Source organism: Haliaeetus albicilla, chromosome 28 (genome assembly GCF_947461875.1).
Source record: "Haliaeetus albicilla chromosome 28, bHalAlb1.1, whole genome shotgun sequence".
NCBI classification, from domain to species: domain Eukaryota; kingdom Metazoa; phylum Chordata; class Aves; order Accipitriformes; family Accipitridae; genus Haliaeetus; species Haliaeetus albicilla.
The window spans coordinates 14,363,380-14,388,398 of record NC_091510.1 but is presented as its reverse complement, the minus strand read 5'-3'; the positions used below and the strand labels follow the sequence as shown (position 1 = coordinate 14,388,398).

At 39.3% G+C, this 25,019-nt stretch overlaps 1 protein-coding gene across 4 annotated transcripts in view; it reads right to left on the bottom strand.

The window, feature by feature from the left end:
• The window catches only part of PTPRR (protein tyrosine phosphatase receptor type R), a 154,497-nt gene that overhangs the window by 104,110 nt on the left and 25,368 nt on the right, over positions 1-25,019 (bottom strand). For 2 of the 4 annotated variants that reach the window (XM_069773774.1, XM_069773776.1), the window contains exon 1: positions 14,896-15,008. The exons of the other annotated variants lie outside the window; for them this stretch is intronic. Coding sequence is in view for 1 of the 2 variants with exons in the window: in XM_069773776.1 (XP_069629877.1) it covers positions 14,896-14,910 (15 nt within the window). In the remaining variant the exon portion in view is untranslated. Of the gene's footprint in view, positions 1-14,895; positions 15,009-25,019 lie in introns of those variants that run through there. 4 annotated transcript variants of the gene reach the window in all.

Sequence of the window (25,019 nt, the reverse complement as noted above, 5' to 3'; positions counted from 1 at the left end):
CTCAGCAAGAAATGTTCATTTATATTTGTCTGCTACTTTTATTTCTTATCTTTAATTGCCTGGCTCACTTTAATTATTAGCCTGTGAAATTCTGGGGATGTCAAAGAAGAGTCTCTTAAAACAGTGACTGTGCTAAAAAACCAAGATTTCCTTAGCTGTCTGTGCATTAAAACTACTTCCTGCAATTATTCTATCACTTTTGACTTTGTTTTTAAAAATATGCTTTCTTGATTTACAAGGTCAAGAATAATCCTCCTCAAACATGAATGAACTTCAAATCATGCAGAGTTGTGCTCCTGAGCTTTGCCAACAGTCTCTACTATTTCTTTGGGAAGCATGAACTGCTACAGCTGTCTTTCTAGGACACTGGCTGAAAATGTCACTGTTGATATCATTAAGCACTGCTAAAATTTTTACTTTCTTGCTAATCTACTTAAGCCAACAAGCCTGCGTTCCTGCATGCATTTTAGATGCCAAAACCCATTCTGCTCCCTAGCTGACCCATAACCTCCTGGAAAAGTCTATACAACAGTCTTGAATTTCTCCATATAAAAATGAGAATGACTGATACAGAAAGAAATGTCAAATGAGAACAACAGAGATGGCACTGTGATGATAATTTCATCCTTATTCAAGAAAAATGAACCTTAAAAAATACAGGGGAACAACTACAGAGTTGTCTGCTTGCTATTGTAATGAAGCGATGCAGAATCTGGCCTTGCCGCTGGCTTGCCACACAGTATCTGCCACTTTGGCTATATTGAGTTTGAAAGACGAAAAAAAGAAAAAAAGACATTTTCCTCCAGGATTTGTTTAATCTGCTCATATCATTTGGCCAGATCTTTGGGTGGTGAAAGTGGACATGGAGCCATTGATCAGGGTTTGCCGATTTACACTTCTGGGGGATTTATTGTTCTTCGGTCCTGCTAAAGCACAGACCATCTCAGTGCTCCACACTGCTTCTCTCCCTCATCTAGACTTTAAAAGTTAGTTTTAGGTCAGCGAGTGAAGGCACTTTTTTTCTTTGTTCTAGACATCTTCATAATCAAATCTATTAGGGCTGATTTAATAAAAGGCATAAAAAAGAAGATCAGGCAGAGCTCTAAGGGAACAGGTGAAAGACTTTACAAGTATGGTAAGTTCAAACATGGGTCCTTGAATAACTGATTTTCACGCTAATCTTTCTGACAACCAGACACAAGATATAGATGTCTTTTTTCTAACTAGACTCTGCTAAGGTCAAGTACTCAGCTTATGAGAGAAGGACAAAGGAGCTGTGGTGTTCCTCCAGCAGCAATAAAGAGAAGAGAATTAGGCAAACAAAGCAGAAAGTACAGACCTGTTAAAAATCTGGTACCAAAGCTCTCTGAATTCAGTCAGAATCTTTCCTTTTATGCTGATGGATTTGGGGTAGGCTTGTAGTAAGCAAGCAAATGTGACAGTAGGAAAACTGTTATTTCTCTGTCAGAGAAAAAGCTAAAAAGCTATTCACAAGGCATATTTACTTCTGCCAAAGCTCTTCACTGTGCATCTCCTCTCTGATCTGTTCCCAATAACTTTAGACATCCCTCCTTTTTCAGATGCAAGCCCCTGTCACAACCTGTCACTTCTGTGGGCTAGTTCTTGGGGGCAGGGGGATTGTTTTTTGACAGCTGTAATATTAGGATTTAAATCACTTTTGCATAAGCCTCCTAAAGTCTATCAGTTTATGAACTATGGAATAAGTAACAGCCTGCTGGTGGATGATATTATGCTACGTGTCCTCACATAGCCTAATGGGGTGGAATGTGTGCGGTGGTTTCATATACAACATATAAATCAGATATGCAACTTTTTAGAGGGATGGTGAGAGACTATTTCTAGAGTCTTTTCTTTAATACCCTTAACAGTGATCTAATAAAAACAGCGTCCCTGAGAACAAAAGGACGCTTTTACTTGTAAGAGAGCAAGCAGAAACTCAGAACATCTTGCTAGAATGCAGATTCGATTAAAGCCCCACAGAGGATGCTGTTATGAAAGGGACATATACCAGACGGGCTCAATTTCTTCATAAACTGAGAGGAAAAAACAGAGGAGTGATTTTTCAATTAGTTTCAGAATCAGTTTGGAAGCTCTCTAGGAGTGGAAAAGAACCTCTCAATTACACTGATGTGACACAGAAACGTACTGAAATGACAAACAGCTACAAGTAGGTGCCTGAAAATAGATGTACCTGTTAGGTCATTGGGCGAGATTTGTTGCTAGTGTAATTTCTCTGAAGTCAGTAGTGCTATACCAGCCATATATTTCATTCATCATGTTTTACCATCTACACTTCAATTTTTGGAATAATCAGACATATTGTGCGTGGTGGGCATATGGTGTAGTTGCAAACCAGAAGATCTGCCCTGAAACTATTTTTGGTTATTTCCCTCTCTCCTGTCACAAAACTAGAAATCTGTAACAACAAATACTGTAACTGAATGGCTGTGTCTTCTGTTACAGCAACTATGCTGAAGTACTCAGGGATATTAATTCAGTACACACAATAAAAATCCTGTTTAGCATTTTTCATGACACTAGATGGTAGCGGCAGTGCATGAAAAAATGGTTCTCTCTACAGTCCTGAATAGGAAGATGTAAGACTGGAAAATGAGCATAGGCACTCATCTAGCATTTATTTTCCACTGGCAAAAAGTAGAAGGGTGGATTTTTTTAAACCCTTTCTAACATAAAGCAGTAAATTATCCCTACTAGTTAATTATTTACACGCATCAGGAATGAAAGCTTTCCATGAATTCTCCATATATCTTTCAAAATGTTTGCATTTAAGAAGAAGGATAATATATCAATTCTTCTAAATGTGACATTTAAAGTATATTATTGCCAGCTGCTCACTGGCATAACAGTTTCCAAAACACCTGAGTGTATCATAGCACTGCTCTTCTGCTTAAGACAGGGTATTTTTAATTTTTGAGATTGTCTTATTAAACATAAAACCCTGTCCCTGTCAGGGAGAAATTTAACTACTCCCTCTCCTCACCTCTAGCTACAATGACCCCTACTCTTCCAGATTTACCTAAAATTTTAATGACAGTAGGAAACATCATCGCCCTGTGTATTTCCTCTCCCCCGTCTGCTGCATAATTTTATCTTCCTGCAACCGGGAGACAGAAGTACCTCTGTGCCAATTAGCTTTTTAGACCTTTCCAGGTAAGGGAATCAAACCTAACTGAAACACACTGTGACAGCTGGGTTGCGGCAAGTCACGTCAATGCTGAAGAGGACGTGCGGTAACCGACCAGTCATCCAGCGGGCACTGCCGGTTACTGAACACGCAGAGAGGCACTCTAAGAGTAAACGTATCTCTATGCAGCATCTCATCATAGCTCCTCAGAGCTTGGTGAAGTAACTATTCTTTGCTGGCAATGGAAATGTGTGTTAGAGCATTTATCCATATTATTTGTTTTACTAGAGAGCCCTAGGAAATGAACTATTCACGTACGAATAATCCTGTCACTGCTAGGAAGTGGTCACTGTTTAAAGTTCCTTGCCTTAAAAATGTTTTCTCACAACTCTTTACTCATGCAAATTTAGAGAGCCCTTGGAAAGGCTTAAATCCTTCCTTTATATTCTCCGTAGGAATCAGGTTTAGAAACTACCGCTATAATAAAAGTCGAATCACTTGTTGAAGGAGCGGCAGTTTATGGCCGCTCTCTCAGAGCTGGAAGATGTTGTGAAGGGTAATCACAGCCCCTGCTTCTCATTGACATATCTTTTTTTGCTCGCCATCATCTCAAACATGATATAATTACAGTTGAGTGCCTGATGTTTCCTGCTGCACGGGATCACCTTTCCCATTACTGACAGCAGCCTAACCGGCAACTTACTGACACCAGTTCATTTGTATTCCTTTCTGCTTTTTGAAGCTGTCAGTTCTGGGAGAGCCAGAAGGCCACAAGCAAGTCAAGAAATGGGCATCCTCACTTAAAGGAAGGTTTCTTTCTGTTGAACATTCTCAGGCATAGCATGAATTACGTGCCAAAGCAGAAAAGCTGATGACATTTTTGCTTTTCCACTTTCCATTTTATCCTGTATCATCAGAGATGTTCCTATTACTCATTTAAACATCAGGTCTGCGAGACTAGAATAACTGATAATTTTGCCGACAAGCAGAGCTCATTTCATTTATTTTAATCTCTGCTAATACCTGCGCCCTTCTCATTACCACCCACATTCTCTGCAGGCTGGTGGGAGGATCGCCCTAGTCAGATGGGAGATATTGACCTATATCTCATCATGAATTCAGTTTCTCACTAGAGACTTGCTCTGCCATAAGAGAAAAGGGAATTCATTCACTAATGCAGGAAGCATTAGCATGTGCAGTTATATCATCTTCAGAGAATGAACTTCATTAACACAACCAATACAGAACCACAAAACCTTTAAAGAGCATCTGAGCTCTTTTTTTTTTTTTTATGAAACATTACCATTGATTTACTTTCCCAGATGTACTCCTTGTTAGAGTCTGATGGCCAGCTTAAGTGTTTTATAAGAGGAACAAAAACCTCAGAAGGTTTTATTTGTCTGAGGACCACATTTATTTGCAGATTTTTTTCTATGATTTTTTCCTCTCTCTAATAATATCACAGCACTTGTAATAAAGAAGAATGTCTGTCCAATATCATCTCAAAAGCAAGACATTATGCAGTTAACAATTAACTATTCATGGAAGTGAAGATTCAAGGTTTATTTGCTTTTTTCCTTTCTGTTTCCGTGCACTCATGCTAAATTTAGTAACGAGTGAGAACAGCTCAGCTCAGCTCACCCTGGGAGGCCAAGACAACTTTTTAAATGTATGCAATACATGTTTTCCTGCTAAAGCAGACAAGTTCAAATAATGTTATGTGCCCACTTGGGCTTTCTTTTCTCAGCAGGTAATACAGCTCTTGCACCTTTCTACAGCTTCATAAAAAATTAAATCATTTTGCAGAAATATTTTCCCCAGCTCACTGGAGAACTGAGTGGAAAGAAGAATAGAGAAAAACACAGAAATTGCTTAAAATGATTCTTCATGCGGACCTCCTTGACTGTCTGCTTTCACATAGCTTTAGGATATACACATACTTACATGGGAGCACTGAAGTAATTCATCTGACATGCTTACCAAATTGCTACGAAAAAGTATACAGATAACACAGTGACGGGTGCAGGACAACATTTTTGAAGAGGATGATACACAACATTTGATGGAAAGGACAGGCAGTCCAATCACAACATGATTTGGGAGGATACTGGAAGATTTCGCAGTGATTTTCTATGAAATATATGGCAAAACCAGAAAGGCAGTATGCGGGGGTCTAACACGGTAGTGTAAGGCCTGAGGAAGATCCAAAACGAAGAATGCCTCTGAATAGAAATACAGCTTAAAATCTTTATGGTTAAGCAGCTTTTTCACAGGAGTAAATGGGGAAGACTGAAGGCTGGATTTCTCTAACGTGACCTCCTGTGGTGTCAGAGAAGGAAGCAGCAAGTGTCCTCAGAAAAGGTCCTCTGGAGAGAGGACAGGAGGCACCCAACGAATGACCTTTGGGAAGAAGGATGCGGATGGACTGGCAACCTCCACTCATCTACTTGTCTCTGTCAGCTGTCAACGTGCCTGGGGAAGTGGAAGCTCAAGAAATTCAGTATCAATCATTAGGGAAGCAGTATAGTTGAGTCACACAGATAAATCTAATGTCAAGAAGAAATACCACTAGAGATAGCCACTATTCCCTTTCCCCCTCCCCCGTTCCCTATCTAGGGATGAGATGAGTAGAAAAGAGAAAGGAAATGAGGCAGCATAAAAAACATAAGATGAAACGTAACATGGGAAGGAAATGATAGAAAAGGACTAGAAAGAAGTGACCTTTAGTCACCAACGCGTAATGCAAAACCAACTAAACCTGATCTTCAGTAAAGAAGCCAAACAAGAAATCTCATGTTCCTGAAGTGATAATTTTGGTGGTTTGTTTGGGTTTTTTTTTCCTTCTGTTGCCTCCTACCCAGCACTGCCATAGCTTCTTTCCTGCGGTAGCTGCCCCAACAGCAGTTCTCACCTTCCACGTAACCTCTCGTGCCAGCCTTGTATCCCAGGACGGAGACAACCCAATGAGAGTCTGACCTCCTCTAACATCAGTGAAGGGATTAATTGCTGAATAAAATCCTGGAGGTGCAAGAGATGAGTGCACCTTGCAGGAAAGTAGCTGTACGCCATTAATACCATCAGGACATTTGCTACTGAATTCAGAGAGTAATGAAACAAGTCCTATAAAAATGAGATTTGTGAACGCACATCTTTTACAGAACAGTTTGTCCCATATCAGGGGGAAGCTATATCTCTGGCAGATTTACAGTAATGAAATTTTTTGTGACCTTTTACTCTGTCTCTTTACATTACAAATAAATGTTAACATCCTACTAATTTGGATCGGTCTGGCCTGCCTAGCCAATATTCTCCTAATATATTTAAAGTTTCTAAGATGACACAAGGTGGGTGGCTTTCTTTGCTCTGAAGCAGTCTATTTTCCAAATAATTATTCACTCTGATTCATCATTTTGCAGCCTACCAATGAGATAAGCATATGCTGCCTGTAGCTGTTTACTTAGCTTTATTACAGGTAAGAAGGACAACAACCAGCAATAAGTGAACAAATATTTGCAAGCTATGGTTACTGCATAAGAGTTCATGATCACAGCCAGGAAGGCATATGAACTTTAAACAGATAAAGGCATGGTAACGGAGATTATATATTAATAGAACTAAATTACTGACCAAGCTGTTAATTTCATTGAGAATATGCTCAGAAAAACCTAAGCATATCTTCCATAAAGATATATGCAATATACCCCAAATATATTTTTTAAAAAATCCAAAGAAATTAATTGTTTTCGAAGAAACATTTTCATTAGAATTTTTAGCTTACCCTAAATTTTCTGCAAAGAACAACTGATATTTCTGAGTGAGGTCACATTTAAAAGAATAGTTTGACACATCTTAGGGGATGGAAACTGCACACCAGCATTATTAGCTTTAGAGCTAGTTTAGCTACTGGCCAAAAGCTTGCTACATTTCTGTCCTAGTTTTGCTGAAAAAGCAACCTAAAAACTTGGTCAAAACCCTCTGATGGAATAAGTTGTTATTATAGAAGGCCGTTTCAGTAGCATACACTGCTTTAGTAGATACTTTCTCCCCAAATCATCTAAACTCTTTAATATTATAAAGACATAATGCTTTATTCAGAATGAAAATTTCATGTTTCCACCAGCTTTAAGGCTGAAGAACACTAATAATTTCTTTAATGACCTATTGAGAGACCTTAGTCATCAATATATCAATACTACCTATACACACATAAAAGGCAGTATTGAATGAGAACACACTTTTTAAAAAAGTGTTCTACAAAATTTCTTCCTTACACCCAATAATTTGCAGTTTTTCTGCAACTTACCAACCATATCTACAAGAGCAGAGCAGCCTTTTGTCCCGCACTGCCTTCCAGAAGGCTAGAAAAATTATCTGTGTACTTTTGGGTGGGTTCTGTCTGTATCAGCTCTGCTGCTGCTGCTGATTCTGTGGAATTAGTGCAGCAAGGATAATACAGTTCAATAGCCCTAGTTCAAAAGCCTTCATATTTTCAGATTATTTTGTTCCGCTCCACATGGTTTAATGCATGGAGGATAACATAAAGGCCTTGGGGAACTATTCTACCTCCTCAGTGTTTGTGTGATACTTACTGTAATGGTAATGGGAGTTACATGTACGCAGCCAGGGAAGAATAGACCATGGTTTTTAATATGGCAAACAAAAAGCAACCTAGAAACAACTTAGTTTTTTACTTCAGTGCAAATCCGCAGTGTACATTTGAAGCATAGAAACAGTAACAGGTTTTCAAAAAATCACCACTCATTCAATATTGTGGCTGTAAAATTCTCTACCCCAAAATAATTGGGGTGTTTGAAACCTGCCATAATAACCACACCTAACCATTGACTGTGTGAAAAAAAAAAAATATAATATATATATAAAATGTGTATAGCCATACATACATACATGTATATATGGGGAGTTACATAGGACAGGGCAATTAGGTGCTATTTTGTGCAAGGAGACTTTGTGCTACTTTGAGGAAAATGTGCTGGCAAACCATGTACGTGGGCAACTGCTTTGGAGAACACTTTCAAAAGGATGACTCCACTGAATGATACCATGCACGCACACACATGTGCACATATGCATGCATAAAAGAAACAGAATGTATTAAATATTGCCTGTATTGCTTTGAATGATCACCTCTTTTCCCTAGAATACTGAAAATTGTACTATCACAATCTGTAGATAGGTCTGGTTTTCGTCCATACTGACGTTTTCTAATTATTCTATTCCATCCTGAACTGACTATCCTGTAAATCCGATCCACACACACAATCACAGTTAGAATTAGAAAGAAACCACATGCTTTGAAAGCCTTTAGTACATTTGGTATAATTTGTAAGCTACAGAAACTCTAAAGTAGAGAACACATTGTGTGAAGACTAGCTTTGATACAAATTCTTTTATCCAGTTACTAAGGCAAGGCCAGGAGTTAAACAAGATAACGTGACTTCCTCTGTTTCTGAGGGAATTATTTTCTCTGAAAGATACACGTAATTTTAATTGAATCCATTTTTAAGTTCTTACCATGCTGTTAGAAAATTCGAAACAGGATCACAAGGCCATTAACAAAAATTTCAAAAATAATAACGAGAAGGTCTACTAATCTGAAAAACATAAGTATGGTTTTCTCTTAAATCACAAATGTCTTTCCACTGCAAACTTTTTGCTCAAGAGATATTGACCTGAATCATTCATGTGAAGCCGCGCTGCAGAGCAATTCCCCACGTAGCCGATCTGCCAGTGCCTGTTCCTGACAGCCCCACACTAGTCTTTGATTCTAACTGCAGAACACTGCCCTGTTATCTGTAAAACCTGGCGCTTGCACTGCCCTTCTTCACCTCCCTATTGCCACTGTAAGGATGTAGAGTTGACAACATGGCACATACAATTAACAGTTCTTGGGAAAGGTGGAAACCTCCAGTTGGGAGCAGTTGGGAGACCTGGAACTTCTCTGGTTTCTCCACGAGAGACTCTGCAAGATGAGATATAATTTAAAGTGTTTTTTCTTGTAGCTTGCTTTCTTTCTTTCATTTGAGAAAGCATACAAAGTCTAATATTTGAGAGTTTGACACAGATGACAATATTTTCTTCGTAATGAAGATTTAATTTGTCTTCCTTAACTATGCATCATCCACATACAATATCGTACGTCAAATAAGGGATAATGCACAACAGTGCAAATGAAACCTCGAAATTCTTTTTGCCCAGCTGATTTAGCTGATGGAGCTGGTGATCAATAGACTGTCGGCATTGGCGTTTGTAACCTCTCAGAACTGCAACTTGGTACCTGGCAGTTTGGGAATGCTACTCAGATCACTGCAAACAGAGCAGCTCCTAAACTTTTCCAAATCATGACTGTAATCCACAGGAGCAAACAAGCCGTAAGCCCCAGAAGACCCAATGAGATATTCTGTCTGAAACTTTTCCCATTGAAAAATAACCTGGTCTTATTTTTTACCAAAAACCCCAACCTTTAAATGTTTTTAATATGAAATTTATAAGTAAAAAAACCCCCAACAAACAAATTGGCAAACTTGACCTTATTCCAGTTGGAATTCCTACACTGATTTAGTTCTGGAGAACAAAACCTATGATACATCTTTTTCCCCCTCTAATTCTTCAACCCCAGTCCAAGTTTCTTGCCATCAAATGGAATAGAAGAAATTACTTCCAGCTTTGCTATTTATTTTCATTTCCTTTCCAGTTTTCCTATTTTTCTCTCTGTGCTTTGTATTTTTTGTTACTGCTTATTTAACTTATCCAAATCATTTCAAGTTTTTAAGAATTACAGAATGTAAAATGCAAAAAAGATGAATAAAAATCAATGCTGAAAAAGCACAGGTACAATTAATTCTACTGAATTACATAACAGCTAAAGAGAAAATAAGAATAAATGGTAAAATTGGAGGGTGGGAGTGTGTTGAAAACTAAGAAAGTGAATTTTGATCTAACAAATTGCATAATTTTCTATAGAATATCCACAATGTTGGACAAAAATACAACACAAAAATTTCAAAGGTTTTCCTTTAAAAAGGAAAAAAAAAAAGAGAAAAAAGGAAAGATATACAGGAGTTTAAAAGCATGTCCCATTACCTTTATAATTAACAACCTTTGTGAGATAATTGTTACAATTTATAATCACTACTGCTTACAGAGTTTCTCTGGTTTAGGACGATTATCTGCAGTGTTAACCACCAACCTCTGCAAAATACTGAAAGAGATGTAATAACATGAATAGAGTCTTACCAATCATCTCTTTCTCATAGCCTTCTCTTTTCCAAGAAAACATATTGGAGATGATGCGAGCTTTCTGAAATCAAGATACTAAGGATGAGGAGAAGGATTTCCTTGCCTGTGTAAGACTACAAGAAATAAGCTCTGACCTCCCTGATCTGCCTTGTTAGCTGTAGTAGAATTCAATGCTGAACCGCCTGTCATTCCAACAGCTTCAAACTGAGCACCATGCATTAATCATGAATTTTAAATTTTGACTGGCAGAACTGAAAAATTAATTTGTTAAAACAGATGGCAGCCTGTAATTTCATGCCCTGCTTTTGCCTTACCTGCAACATCTGCATGCAGCACCTCCTCTGCAAATTAAGCCTTTCACTCAAAAAAAAATAAACATATTTATAGTCTGATTCACAGTTTTACTGATAGTTTTACTAAAATACTTTCCTTAAATTGTCACAGAAGCAAATCTAGATTTGTTTCTACTAGAGGGACCTCTCATCATGTCAGAATTTTTACAGTTATATTAATGCCATGTTTTTTATGAGAGAGAGATTCATAACAAATGATCTATCTTCATTAGGTAAATCCAGATCCAACCTACTGAATGTGTTACCTGTGACATAATACCAACAAGCCTGTATTGTGATTTGTGTTTTAAGTGTTAAAGCTTTAAAGAGATATCCTGCACAGAAAATTTCTATTCTTTGAATCTTCTACAGTACCTAGTATTAAAAGAAATAAGTTTCCTAGAACTCTGATTTTAATGTAAACTGTGAGTGATTTTGCTCAAATCTAAACACACTGAATTAATTTCTAAAAGTTTGCAGTGAAAACAAGGCCGTGCTTTTAGCTGTGGACTAAGAATTATCTATTTCAGGTAATACAGAACAGGAAACACCTACCATATTTCTGGATCAAGTTTCCTGCTACTGAACTCAATCATATCATATAAACCCATCGTAAACTCAAAGTATAAGAACCCAGAAAGCCAGACAATTCAATCAATATCTTTTCCTCTATGAAACTCTGGGAGTATGGATTTTCCTTGCTGTTAGTGTGAGAAAATTCACTTTGGAAGCACCTTTTCAGACATATTGGTATACTGGTTTTAACTTTTTTAGGGCTTTTTCCTTTCTAAAGTCATTACTGTTGTATTTGAGAAACTCACAACCTGTTAGTGAATATATATTTGCAGCTACCTCTCTATATGGCAAAATCAAATAATATCCTATCTGAATGGAGGGGAAACTGAGGCATAAACAGTCAGGTCATGTGTAAAATCTGTTCTGGAGCTGGTGACCAAACTAAGATGACTGTGGACAGTGACATGGTTTAAATCCTATCCCACATCAGAAGGATTCATACCCAGAGCTCTGGGGGAGGACTCTTTTTATGCTTAGCCTGTTCCTATGCCTAATACACTATGGGAGTTATTGTACCCTTATTCCTTCCTTCTAGTAATTTAGGGATTAGGGATGTAATCCAAAGTAAAAAAGTTGTGGGTCCAATATTCTCCTTTTACAAGGAGACGTCAAACCACATTTCCCAAGAATGAGTGTTGTCTAACAAGCCTGAGGTTATTCTAGGACTTCCAGCATTCTCCATCCATCTTTTAAAGCGGCTTCAGTGTATAGAGATAAGAAACCCAGATTTTTGAGGGAAGAGATTAAGAACAAATGTGACTGTGACTCTCCAATTTAGTGACTGCTTTAGGCATAGAAGGAGGCAAGTCCTGGATTCTGTTCCCTGTTTTTTATCCAGTAAATATTTAATCATACCAGTATTTGGTATTTTTTACTTAGTTACTAACAATTAGCAATTCTTTCTTAGAAAATAATAACCAAACACATACAAGTACTCATTTTTAATTTATGGGCAATAAGGCAACATCTCCCACTGAATACCTCATCTCATTTTATGCAGAAGTTTCTGAACAGAATGTCATTCCATCTTTTAATGTTTAATACATTTCAGAGAATTAAGAATGGATTTTCCTCTTAGTCATGATTACTAATAAACATATTATTTAGCATATATATATATATATCATGTACCGATTTTGATAACCTGTTTATGACAGAGGCCTTATTTTACTATTTTATCTTGCATCTCAGAGAACATTCAGTGGCACCATTCCCACTCGTGCTAAGAACCAGAAGAAAAGAGGTTTTATGGCCACGTGGTCCCTTCCTGTGCATCAAATGTCCACAGCTCCCACCTGCTGAGTCGCGGCATTTTGAGGTGCAACGCAGAGAAACCCAAACAGCTTCCTGAAACTTAGAAGTTAACCACAGCTACGGCTACTATGCGATATGGCCACGCTGCTTCCAATACCTGATCTGGCTCATTTACAGCTAGCTCTTTGCAATACGCACCATAAATGTGTCCTTATTTGCCACACTGGTTTCTAAGGGGGCTACGTGATCAAACCAGAAAGCAGATGCTCATGAGAATGATCTTTAGAAGCTGAAAATATGGAGGCGCTTGGCTAAAATGTCTAAGAGTGCGGTAGTTTCTTGAACATGAGCGCACGTTGACAGGTTTATGGTTATAGTCGGAAGAAATCTGTGTTGGGAAGCTGCCCTGCTCCAAAGGCTGCAGGCTCTCAGAAGATCGTTCTTCTCCCAGCCTCCTCCCCAAAACTGAATCATGCAAGCTGTTTGACAAGGCCACGGTTATCCAAGTAAACTACTGTTCTCCCACGTGCCACCCTCTCTGGTACTTCTGTCACAGGTATTTCACCTCTATTATTGTAGCAAGAGGAACACAACCAAAAGGAAGAGGTTAGAATTGAAGTACGTGGGAGTTCAGCTTGAATGACTGCTACAAGATTAGACAGATGCACTTTTGTTTTATTTCATGTTATTATGTGATATGGCAAGTCATAGAAAGAAAAGCAATTAAAGAACAGGAACATTTTGTTCATTTCAGCTACTCTGCTGAAGGAAAGGTTTTTCCTGGATTTTTGCCTTTTTGAATATATTACATCTACCCTGGACTGCGATCCAAACATTATAAGAAATAACTAATATGCTAAGTTAGGAGAATTGCCTTTTTCACTGTGTAAACAACCTTCAAGCACTGTTTTGCAAAACTTATGCACAAATGCTCTAAAATACCAGGATGCTATTTAATAGACTTAATATTGTTTGTCGTTGATGGAGCCAAGCCAAATGTAAACAGATTAGTTCACTGAAAATCAGGCATTAGGTTTGTCCTCAAAAAAGCGTATCATGAGTGCTATTAGCCCTTATGGGAAGAAAGAAAGGACGAGACAAGAAATGAAGGACAACTGCATTCCGGGCAGCTGTAGTGGTCTAAAGACTCTGGCCGGGAGCTCTCAGGCAGAGCTCAGTGTCACACTGACCCACAGCAAGTACTGTAGCGATCAGAAAGGTATTCTGCAACCACAGGTATAACCCCAACAGCGGTTCAAAACAAGTCCTGAGATCTCAGTCCTGCGTAGGCAGAAACTACTAGTGAACCTGAGCCTTTTCTTTTATCGTCAAAGTAGAAATGAACCCAGTACGACGTCCTGCGCAGCCATTTATCTAAGGCGCGTTCAGTTTGAGCAAGTGTCCCCAGGACTGGACCTTCGTCTCCCCTCCCTCAGTAAGACACAGGCAAATAGATGCTCCAGCGTTTGAATGGATCCCCAGAGACACAAACTTGGGACAGAAACACCTACAGGCCCAAAGTACACACGGGCATTTTTCATGCACCTACATATTGTAATCCACACCAAGGTGATAGAAAAAAAACATACAGGCATGGAGGTACACCAAGCATGAAAGAAAAGCATTAAAGAAATAGTAGTATATATATTATCCAAGACCTTTTTTCCATTGTACAGGCATTGTATAAATAATACTCAGAGTTGCTGAATTGTTCCACATTTTTTCTAGCCATGTTTTCACTTTACAATAGCACATAAACTACTCTTAACCAAATGTATATGGTTAATAGTTATTTAAAACAATTCCTCTACCACCTGTATTTTTCCCTCACTTCGAAAATCCACTGTCAACTCTCCTCATAAAGCATTACCATATTAAAGACAGGTGTTACACTCACTGTCAGTAAACACAGTTCTAAGAAGTCACAGTAAGAGGATTTTAACTCCTCTAAAAAGAGTGTTATGGAAGCAGTTTTATAAAAAAAGGCCATTGCTGACCAAAACTTATCCATGTTTGTATCATATAAACTTTCTAGAAGATTAGCACAAGTATTGTAATATTTCATAACTACCACCATTGTAGAATTAATCAGTGCTAGATTGTTCTATAAACTGAAATTTAGCTCATTAGAAGCACAAGATGTAATGAGCATTTTCAGGTAACTACAGACAAGAGCCCTTTTGTTGCAGCATTAGCAACATACTGCTAAAATACAGCTAAGTCACAACTTGGTTATTATACCTTTGCCTATTTTATACCATTCCTTCTAGGTTTAAGCACAAAATCTATTTAAAAATTACAAGCACTTACGTAATCAGACTTCATTACTGCCTTTACTTTAGGTGGTGTACATTCCTAGATTCAAATTAAGGAAGCTGTGCAAGAAATTTTGTTGTCTCTTTCAGCCAATGCCTTTCCCCAACACATGCAAGCAGTTTAATAAACACGGTACTTTATGAGATTAAAGAGCTAGAGATAATCCAGGAAACTGCAAATAAAATAACAGGATTAGGTTATATAGTTAGCTCAGTGGACTGAAATAAATTTAGTTCACTCTGTTGGGCTAAAATGCACATAAAACCTTTTACTTCCACTAAATCTTCTTCCTGAAAGCTTCTTTACATTAATATCATGGTATATCACAAACTGAAAATAATAAAAATAAATATATTTAGGAGAAAAAAATATTTAAAAAATAAATTACTTCTGTATTGGTCTACGTATTTGAAAATCTGAGTAGCATTTTCTAATACTCAGGCTTGGAATAACCTTTCATGCCTTGTTTACTGGGCTATGGCAGTAAACATTTTTTGTAAATATTTTGATTGATAGCTGCTCTAGAGAGACAATAATGCCTTGTGGAAACAGAAAACTTTGTAACCAAAAAGTCAAAAGAAAACACTTAACTGTCCATGCAATATGCCATTTTGAAATGCATACACACAAATATACATAAATACAGGACACATTTTTATGTAACAAATATAAAGGGTTAGTTGACATCTTAATTTAGGAAAGGCAAACTCTTAGCACATCCACCAAGATAAGGATGTCTGCTGCTTTCAGAAGTGGCTTATTTTCTCCAAATTAGTTAAGAAATTTGTTCTTTCCGACTCCCTTCCTGCCTCCTTTGGCTCCCACTGATTTCCCCTTCCTTAATCAAGCTTACAGTGCTCAGACACCAGAAGGCAGTCGTCTTATTAAGACAGAATTCCTACTGATGAATCAATGTATGTATCTAGTATGAAAACTTACATAACTGCTCACCAATCAGGAAAGTCACATGCATATACTAAAAGAATCACAAACACATTGAAAAACAACAGAAACGGTATCATTTGCTCTGTCATCATTATCAAAAGGCAATAAACATTTACCTGGTTTTAATAAGAATTTTTTAGGTACCATTTAACTTTTAAAAAAAGGCAGAAGACAACAGAAATGCCCATAAATAAATCCATAAACATTCAACAGAAATCTTCAAGGCTATACATCTTGCAAAACTTCGTAACTATGATTACAAAGCAGCAGATTGGTTATAAAACCATGATTAAAACCAAATATTCTAATCAAGAAATACATTGCCAAACACAGAAACATCTGGAGAGTCACAGTTATAAAACAACAACTCTATCCACACTTTCAAGTTAACTTATCAGCACTAAATACAGGATGCATTCTTGTGAATATGCATTCAGCACCAGCGTAATTCCACAAAACAGGACTACTCTTGAGAATAAATAGGTGGCTCCTGTTCGAGATGAGATTTCCACAAGTGTATTGTTTAGCAGGTACACAAGATGTGGCTCTGTAAACCTGTAGTTTGCCCGTGCTCGTATGTTTGGCTTCTTGCACGAATACGCCAGGTCCAAAGCAAGGTCTACATGACAACTCCCAAGACACTTAGGTATGTCAAGACTGCAGGGAGCGCTTGGGTCTGCCGAGTGTCTCTCCCAGGTCCTGCAAACACAAACGTCTTGTACCCTTCCCACCAGCTCCTTGTAGCAAAAAGGAGAGAAAAAACGACCCGGGGCAGCCACTGGAGCACTAGGCACGTGGCCTTTCCCAAGAGATGTACCTCCTTCGTACCCTAAAGGAGGCCACTCCAACCCAAAGTGCCGCTCCCTGCCCACGGGTGTCTGTCCCTAAGCACGCTAGCTGTCGGCAGTGCTAACCCCTCCGCTCCCAGCAGCGATTCAGATGCTCTTCTGGCAGCTTAGTCATCCCAGGGAAAAGGAGGACAAGGCGTCCTGCCTGCGTCGGGGCACCGCTAAAAAGTCGGGCTGTGTCTTCGAATGGGCCACGATGCTCAAGGGCACGTGTGTTGGCAGACCTGCCCCGTTCCCACTGTGGGTATGGTCAGGTATATGATTATCAACAGATTTGAGGGCAGTAGCCTAAGTCCCCACTCAAGAAGAGATACTTCACAGTCCTGCTGTAGCCCCTAAACATGCACGGATGGGTGATAGCCCAACATTTGGCTGGAACATGCTGCATGGCGAGCTAAGGGAGCAGTTGAGAGAAACAAAACACCCTGCATGAACGCAGGTACCACGACTAGAGTCTGCTCCAAGAGCTACCAAAGTTAAAAGAAGTCTCCACAAAAGCCACATTCCTTCAACTCGCTAGTTCTGTCAGTTCTAGTAACTTAGAGTCTTTTATAGATAGGTAAGTAGACGAGAACATATTGATTGGTAATATTTAGATGACTAATTATATTTATGTATATAAATTTATATAAATTACAAATATAAGAGATCAATATTTATCACTTCTACCATGCCATGCGTGATAAAGATAGACCGTTTCCCAAGAGAAGGGAAAGCACACAAAACTGAGATGGCAAGTAGAAAGTTAACAGTGAATTCCTGGAATTTATTTTCATAACTATAGCTCTCAAATACTGTTAATGTAATTGCCATTTATTCATGATCTTATTACACAGTGGTTAACAGAGACTTGGGAAATACATAAACGGTGTGTAAATTGCCTTTAATAACAGCAATTAGACAGTTGAATGAATATTGTTCATTACCACCTATGAGTACAGGGACATCTGGTGGACGATATTGTTATTTTTCTAGGTATTTTCACTAGACATTTTCCTCTAAAACTCCACAGAGGACAAATTCAATTCACTCAATAGCCTACACTTAAGAAATACTGGACATTTTTATATTGCTAAGTGACCTTTGACATGTACACCTTATAATAAACTAATCTTAAATGAGTATTTACTTCAGCTGAGATAACTTTTTATTGTCTTTGAGCAGATATTTAGTTCTTTTAGTCACCACTCATGTGGCAAACATGAACCTTTTCAAAGTGAAAATATATTTTTTTCTATAATACTTCATCAAAAATGGCAAAATTTAATCTTGGACTTCAAAGTATATTTTCACCCCAAGTTTAAATGGGATTTTCAGAAATCACTTATATCATCATTTAATTCCAGATCTGTAAGTACATGGGTGTACATGCTTCACAATAATCCCCACAGCACCTGGAATCCAGAAGTCCATGGAGCACTGCAAAAGCAAGGCAACCCTATACCAACAGCAGGAATATTCTCTAGTTGGTTTTTCCTAGCTTAACACAAGCAAATAAGCAAATAGGTTTAGAAATACAGTGAACCACAGCAGTTATTTGCCATGAATAAAATAATCAAAAAAAACAACCCAGGCCAAAACATCTAACTAAAATCAGAGTTGAGAACACCTGCTGTACTGTCACAATATATGGTGAGAAGATGTACATTACAGTTCAAGAAAATGTCTGCATATCCACAGCGTTGTCAGAGATCTGGTAACAGAAGGGCCCTGGGCAAAAAAGAAGCATGCACAGCAGACGGGAAGACTGTCAAGGGAACCAAAGGGAAGTGTCGGCTAAGAAATATGTAAAAATGGAGAGGAAAAGGAGATCAGTAAAATGGTTTGAGGCTACAAGACTAAAGGAAGGAGAAGACGACAAAGGGGAAAAGAAAGACGAAGGTGAAGGTGTATAAAACCAAAGGCAAGCCAAGATCCTGGTAGTAGGCCTGGGATAAGGGGTGGCACTGAAGAGATGCAAAAAGGAGGGTAGAACAGTAGAATATGAGAAGAATGAGAAGGCGTGAGAAGAAGGGACGTGCGCACAGGCAGAAGTGTGCAGGAGAGCAGTGCGGGACTCCAGGGAGGGAAGCAGACCTGCACTTCCAGCAGCTATATGGGAGCGTGATCAAGGAAGATGAATGTGCTATTTAAAGTATTCTTCCAAGTTCGAGTTTATTATGAAAGATTTGGGGTAAGATTAGATATTTTCCCTATCATAGCCTGAAAACCAAACACATGTTAAAAAAAAAAAAGACAAGACAAGACAAGGGTTGGATGAGGAAAGGATTAAAGGATTTATACAACTTGCACACAGCAGAGTCAGAGAGGGAGCAGATGAAAGACCAGAATCATCGGGGACTGTGTGAAAGGATGGTAAGACAAATGTCTTAAGTACGCACTACAGACAAGGTATTTGTGGGGCAAGAATTCCAGCAAACTTATTACAGGAATGAAAGAGGGACATAAAAAAGGGTAGAGAATACTGCACAATAAGCACCAAATGGTTAGCCAAAACAGAAAAGGATGGAAAAAACAAGGAAGGATGTATGAAAACTGCACCAATGTTCTTCTGAATCAATGCTTTTGAATACGTTACATGCCTGATTAAATGGAAAGAAATACAAATTTTATACTGGGCAACATAAAACATATCAAGCAGTTAGGACTCTTATTCTCATAAGTTTCACATCAATTCACATCAGTAGTACTAGATTGTAAGTCCCAGTAGAAAATACAATTCAGGAAAGAACGAACAATGCAGAAGTAATGTAGTGTAAGTTTGGCTGAAATGATTGTCTAGTTGACATTATGATTTTAACTAAATGACTCCCAATTATACATGGAGAATTTTTAAATAGCTTCCATGGGTAATAAGTGATCTTTCCAAACAGAGAATAATGGAGTGTGCTAGATTCACCACACTAAAGTTTTATTCATTCCTTTCTGTTTACGTAACCTGTCTGGTACTGCCTCTGAATATCAACTTCTGCCTTCCCACTTTACCGGATAAAGCACATGGACTGCATGTGGTCTTACCGCCCTGTACAGAAATATTTGTCTGCATTTTTAGTTCATAGCGTTTACTTCAACTGTTTTCTCTAGCAAGGATGCAGAAAGTCCCTGCTACCTAGGTTGTATGAGGAACTCAGTATAACCTTATCAGGATAATCTGTGTTGAGACTCGTGCCGACACGCTGCCTCCTGATTTTGTACAGGCTGTTAGCAAAGGAACAGCTAAGAATAGCTTCTTTCTCCAGCTCCCGTCCCCAGAATTTCTTCTCTAAAATTGCAGGTTTTATACTGCTGAGAAATAATACATTGCTGATAATCTCACTAGGGGCCAAGCTGCTGAAGACCTGAAGAAGATCAATTTACTTCAGAATAAGCAAGAGATCTGTGGTTAGAGCTTTATACTGGCTGTGGGAGATGTCAGCTCAAGTCCCTGACCTGTGTATGCTTCCACTGCAAAGCAATTATTGCTTTGTCCTCTGTATGCCACATGATTAATTGAATGACTAGACTTCCAGACAAATCTTTTTCCGCCAACACCACTGATTCCACTCAGTCCAAATAATTAAACAAAAATTGATCTGGAAAGAAGAGCAAAGCATTTCAGTGTCTAAAAGAGACTTGGCCTTCTAGAACTCCCATATATCAAAGGCAAGACCAATCTCACGTGCACTGACAACACCCCCTGCATGAGCCTGTCTCAGGTCTATCCTAAAATGTAAACAAAGACACCAAATAACCGGACTTGGATGATTTAAGTAATTTCCTCCTTGTGACTCTTGGCTCCTACCAGGATGTGGCAAAAGAGGCGCTGGAACCTGAGTGTCCATTGTAGCTCTATGCCATTGTAGCTCTGGGATCTTGGCCATTTTGTGATGCATGACTCCTATTTCCTCCTTACCTCCCAATTACAGGGTCTAAATAGTTCCATTTGTCGCGGTTTAAGCCCAGCTGGCAACAAAGCACCATGCAGCCGCCTGCTCACTCCTCCTCCCCGCTGGGGTGGGGAGGAGAAATAACGAAAGGCTCACGGGTTGAGATAAGGACAAGGACATCACTCACCAATTATGGCCATGGGCAAAACACACTCGACTTGGGGGAAAAAAAAAAAATTAATTTGTTAACAATCAAATCAGAGTAGGATAATGAGAAATAAACCCAAATCTTAAAAAAAACTTCCCCCACCCCTCCCTCCTTCCCAGGCTCTACTCCACTCCTGATTTTCTCTCCCTCTCCCCCCGCAGCAGTGCAGGGGGATGGGGAAAGGGGGTTGGGGTCGGTTCTTCACCCCTTGTCTCTGCCGCTCCTTCCTCCTCAGGGGGAGGAGGACTCCTCACTCCTCCCCTGCTCCAGCGTGGGGTCCCTCCCGTGGGAGACAGTCCTTCACGAACTGCTCCAGTGTGGGTCCCTTCTATGGGCTGCAGTCCTTCAGGCACAACCTGCTCCAGTGTGGGTCCCCCACAGGGTCACAAGTGCTGCCAGCAAACCTGCTCCACCGTGGGTTCCTCTCTCCACAGATCCGCAGGTCCTGCCAGGAGCCTGCTCCAGTGCGGGCATCGCCCTACTCCGGTGTGGGATCCTCCCCGGGCTGCAGGTGGAGATCTGCTCCCCCGTGGACCTCCCTGGGCTGCAGGGGGACAGCCTGCCTCACCGTGGTCTTCACCACGGGCTGCAGGGGAATCTCTGCTCCAGCACCTGGAGCATCTCCTCCCCGTCCTTCTCCGCTGACCTGGGGGTCTGCGGGGTTGTTTCTCTCACATTCCAATCCCCAAACTCCGGTGCAGGTTCCCCTTCATAAATCTGTTCTCCCAGAGGCACTAACGCCGTCGCTGAGGGGCTCGGCCTGGGCCAGTGGCGGGTCCGGCTCCGAGCCGGGGGAGCTTCGAGCAGCTTCTGACAGGAGCCGGCCCTGTGGACCCCTCCCCTGTTACCAAAACCTCGCCACACAAACCCAAAACACCATTTTATCCTAGTTACTTTTTTTTTTTACCTCAGAAATTTATGTCAAACTTCAAAATTCTTTAAAAAGGAACTTTCTTTTCAGGATACCTCTGCCTTGAGTTTTTGACTCAAAAGACTTCATTTCGGTGGTTCTTGATCAGCCTCCTGTACAGCTCAATTGCTACAAGGAATGAGTGATCCAGTCCATAACTAATAAGCTGTTAGAGAGCTAGTTGGCAGCTGATGTGATAGCAAAGTGAAGGTACTTTTGTAATGCATCAGCCTCAAAGTAATTTTGAAAGAAGGCCACAATTAGAGACAAGGGAAAGAAAAAGAAAGCCAAAGATAGAGGCAGAGTCAGTCAGCCTCCAGGCAGAATAAGATTTAAGAAAGCAAAGATGTAGCTTATATGTTAAGGTAGACAAGCCAAGAAAATAAATTACTATGTATTGGAGCCAAAGATTATAGTCAATGCCTTTCTATTACAAGTGAAGAAACTACAATAGTAGTAACATGGCCAAGAGAGCAAAGATCAATAGCAGTAGAGCAATGGATAGAGAGGGTTATAACAACATTAAGACAAAGAAAAGCTAGCAGCCTTTGCCAAACTTAGACAGCTGTGTTTGGCAAAGGCTGGGATCACTGGGACTGGCAACACACAAGACATTAATGAGGCCACAGCGATTGAACAGTCCTTTCAAGCAGCAGATAGGCATTTCTGAAGTATTTGATTTCTGCAGTGATTGATCAAAAGAGATGAATATGCAGCATGCCAAAAGCACTGGATTCTTCAAAGTCTCTTACCTTTAATGAAAAGAATTTATAGGGCTGTGCTCATAACAGATCAGGACTGGTCAACTGGCAGCCCATGAGTCAAAGAGGGCACGCAAGGAAATTTTGGCTAGCCCCTAGGGAAGCCTACAGCTGTAAGCCAAGCCAGTTTGACGGTCCGCTGAAAGATAATGGTAGAAAGCAAAAGTGAATCTGATGTGGGCCAAGAGAAAGCATTGCCAACCATTGAACACACCTGGCTGGCCAGCCAAACAAACTGGTAGCATTCAGGAGAAGAAAGATCAACTACATGAGGAGGAGAGAAAGGGTTTGACTGTGGGTAGGGCAGTTTGGAGCATCTGAGTCTGGCCTAGAAATACATTCTCTGGCCTAGAAATATAGTCACTGCTCAGCTGCCCTCGGATTTCAGTTTAATGGCACGTGAATGTGGAGAGACCAAAGCTGCCCTTACGCAGTGGTAGCTCAGACTCAGGAGGATACCGTAACTCAGCGCTGATACTGATGCTCTTCATGTTCTGCAACACATTCCCTGGCACTGGGACTCCAAGGGACTTTTTGATTAGAGACGGCCAGCTCTGTGCAGTGATGCTAGGCCCTGGCTAGCAAGCCCTGATAGATGTGAGCTAACTCTGTGCCCAGTACACCTACATCATGATCTTACTATGTTATATCATTATATTGTTACACTATCGGGGGTTTTTTCATTATCTACAACATCCCTTAGTCCCTCACTTTGAATAATGGAGAATTAATTATAAAAACATCCTACTCTTACCACCTGTACAGAAATAAATTTGATCCTTGAAAATAAGCTGCCTGTCTCTACTTTTTCTTAGCATATTTATCACCACCACAAAGATGTGCTATTCATACTGAATAATATTAGTCAGACTGAATCTTTTATATTTTTAGAACCAATATTGGAAATCCAGTTATTTGTTAAAAAATTTCCTGAAGTATTTTATTGAAACAACCCCGATCATTTTGGCATAGACGTGTCCCTCTTTGGCAGAGTAAGCTTGTAGCTTAAGTCTCACATTAATTTCAGCATGTATGTTATGCTCTCATTTTGTAAGAGTGATGCAAAATGTTTGTTTTGGCCATCTTCTTAATGAGATTAGATTCCAGAAGGGAAACTATTAAAGGTGATAAAAAGGTATTTTAAATTAGTATGTTTAAATACAAGAAAAGTTAAAAGAAAAAAGCAAAAAAGGTATTTTCTGCAGTGTTCCTTTTTCTCTGCTGGCATGAAGGACTGTGCATAGAACGAACTGCCTAACACAAGTCCTCCAAATCTCTTCCTTTGAAAGAGGAAACAAGCTCACTCACAGTTACTGTAAGAATAGCCATCTTACTTTTGTTACTGTACCATGCAGCCATTTGAAGCATTTGGAATTATTTGAGCAAGACAATACTTAATTCTATAAACACAATAGTATCCCATCGTGCTCGCTGAGCAAGTTAAAGTAGAACACTAATAACTTTCATTGACCAGAGGAAGACAGTAATTAAAATAGAAAAAACATGACTAAAGTAGCACTGCTCTGCAAGTATTTTTAATGTATCAGGCCCTCAGCCTTCTAAAATTAATTAATGCTTTAATGAAAGTTGCCTGTTATCTGACTAACAAATCTAGTTTTTCTAATATCCAGCTACCCTGACTTTCAATTAAGACTCAAAGAGCCAGGAACTGATGAGAAGGGACATCATATATGATTTATGGATGTCCTACTTTTGTGTATGGCACATTTATTATTCTACTTAATGCATCCATATGGTCTTCTAATTCATTCATTACTGAAAGCCTCACATTACAGTTATTTCATTAAAGGTTATATCCATTTTCAGGCAGATTCTTAGGAAGCATATTTAAAAATTAAAGCTACAATCAAATTTTTGATTTAGTGTATGGGTTTCAAATTATCTAGTTAATTATTGTCCTATTACCTATTTCTAGAGGGGTCAGTTGCTGGGGGTTTTTTTATACTTTTCTTCATCAACATTCAGTAGCTTTCTTGCTATTCCATTATCTGGGTGGTCTTTTAAATTTGCATTTTATGTTCCCTTGTTCTCCCAACTCCAGTCAATAGTCTCTTGTTCCAACCACAGAAGTATGTATACAGCATGCCAGAGAGGTGTTTCTACAGCTAATTATCACCTTCCCTCCTCCCACCCCAGCCTTAAACAGAGTATTTCTATGAGGGTCAATCTAGAAACACTCAAAACAAAGTTTATGTCACAGTAGGCGATGGACAAAGGGGAGAGGTCTTTAACTAGTGCAGCTATAGTTTAAACAGAAAAAAAGTGGAAGAAAAGAAGTGAGTATTTTAATATTCAAGTTAATTTCTATTGCCTGTATACACTTTTACTGTGGCTAATTAGGCAGAGCCACAGCACTCTGCAGCACCATTCCAGAGAAAGCCTATGAGAGAGGTTTTGGTGACAACGCCTGCTTCATGCTTATTTTTCATCATCACCTTAAGACAAGGAATATAATTTCTATACTGGTTTAGTTTTACTTTGCCTGAAGAATGCAAAGGCTCTAGGAGTGCAATATTTAAGGTCATTCTTCCACTGACCTAAAACATTTGTGTTTAATGA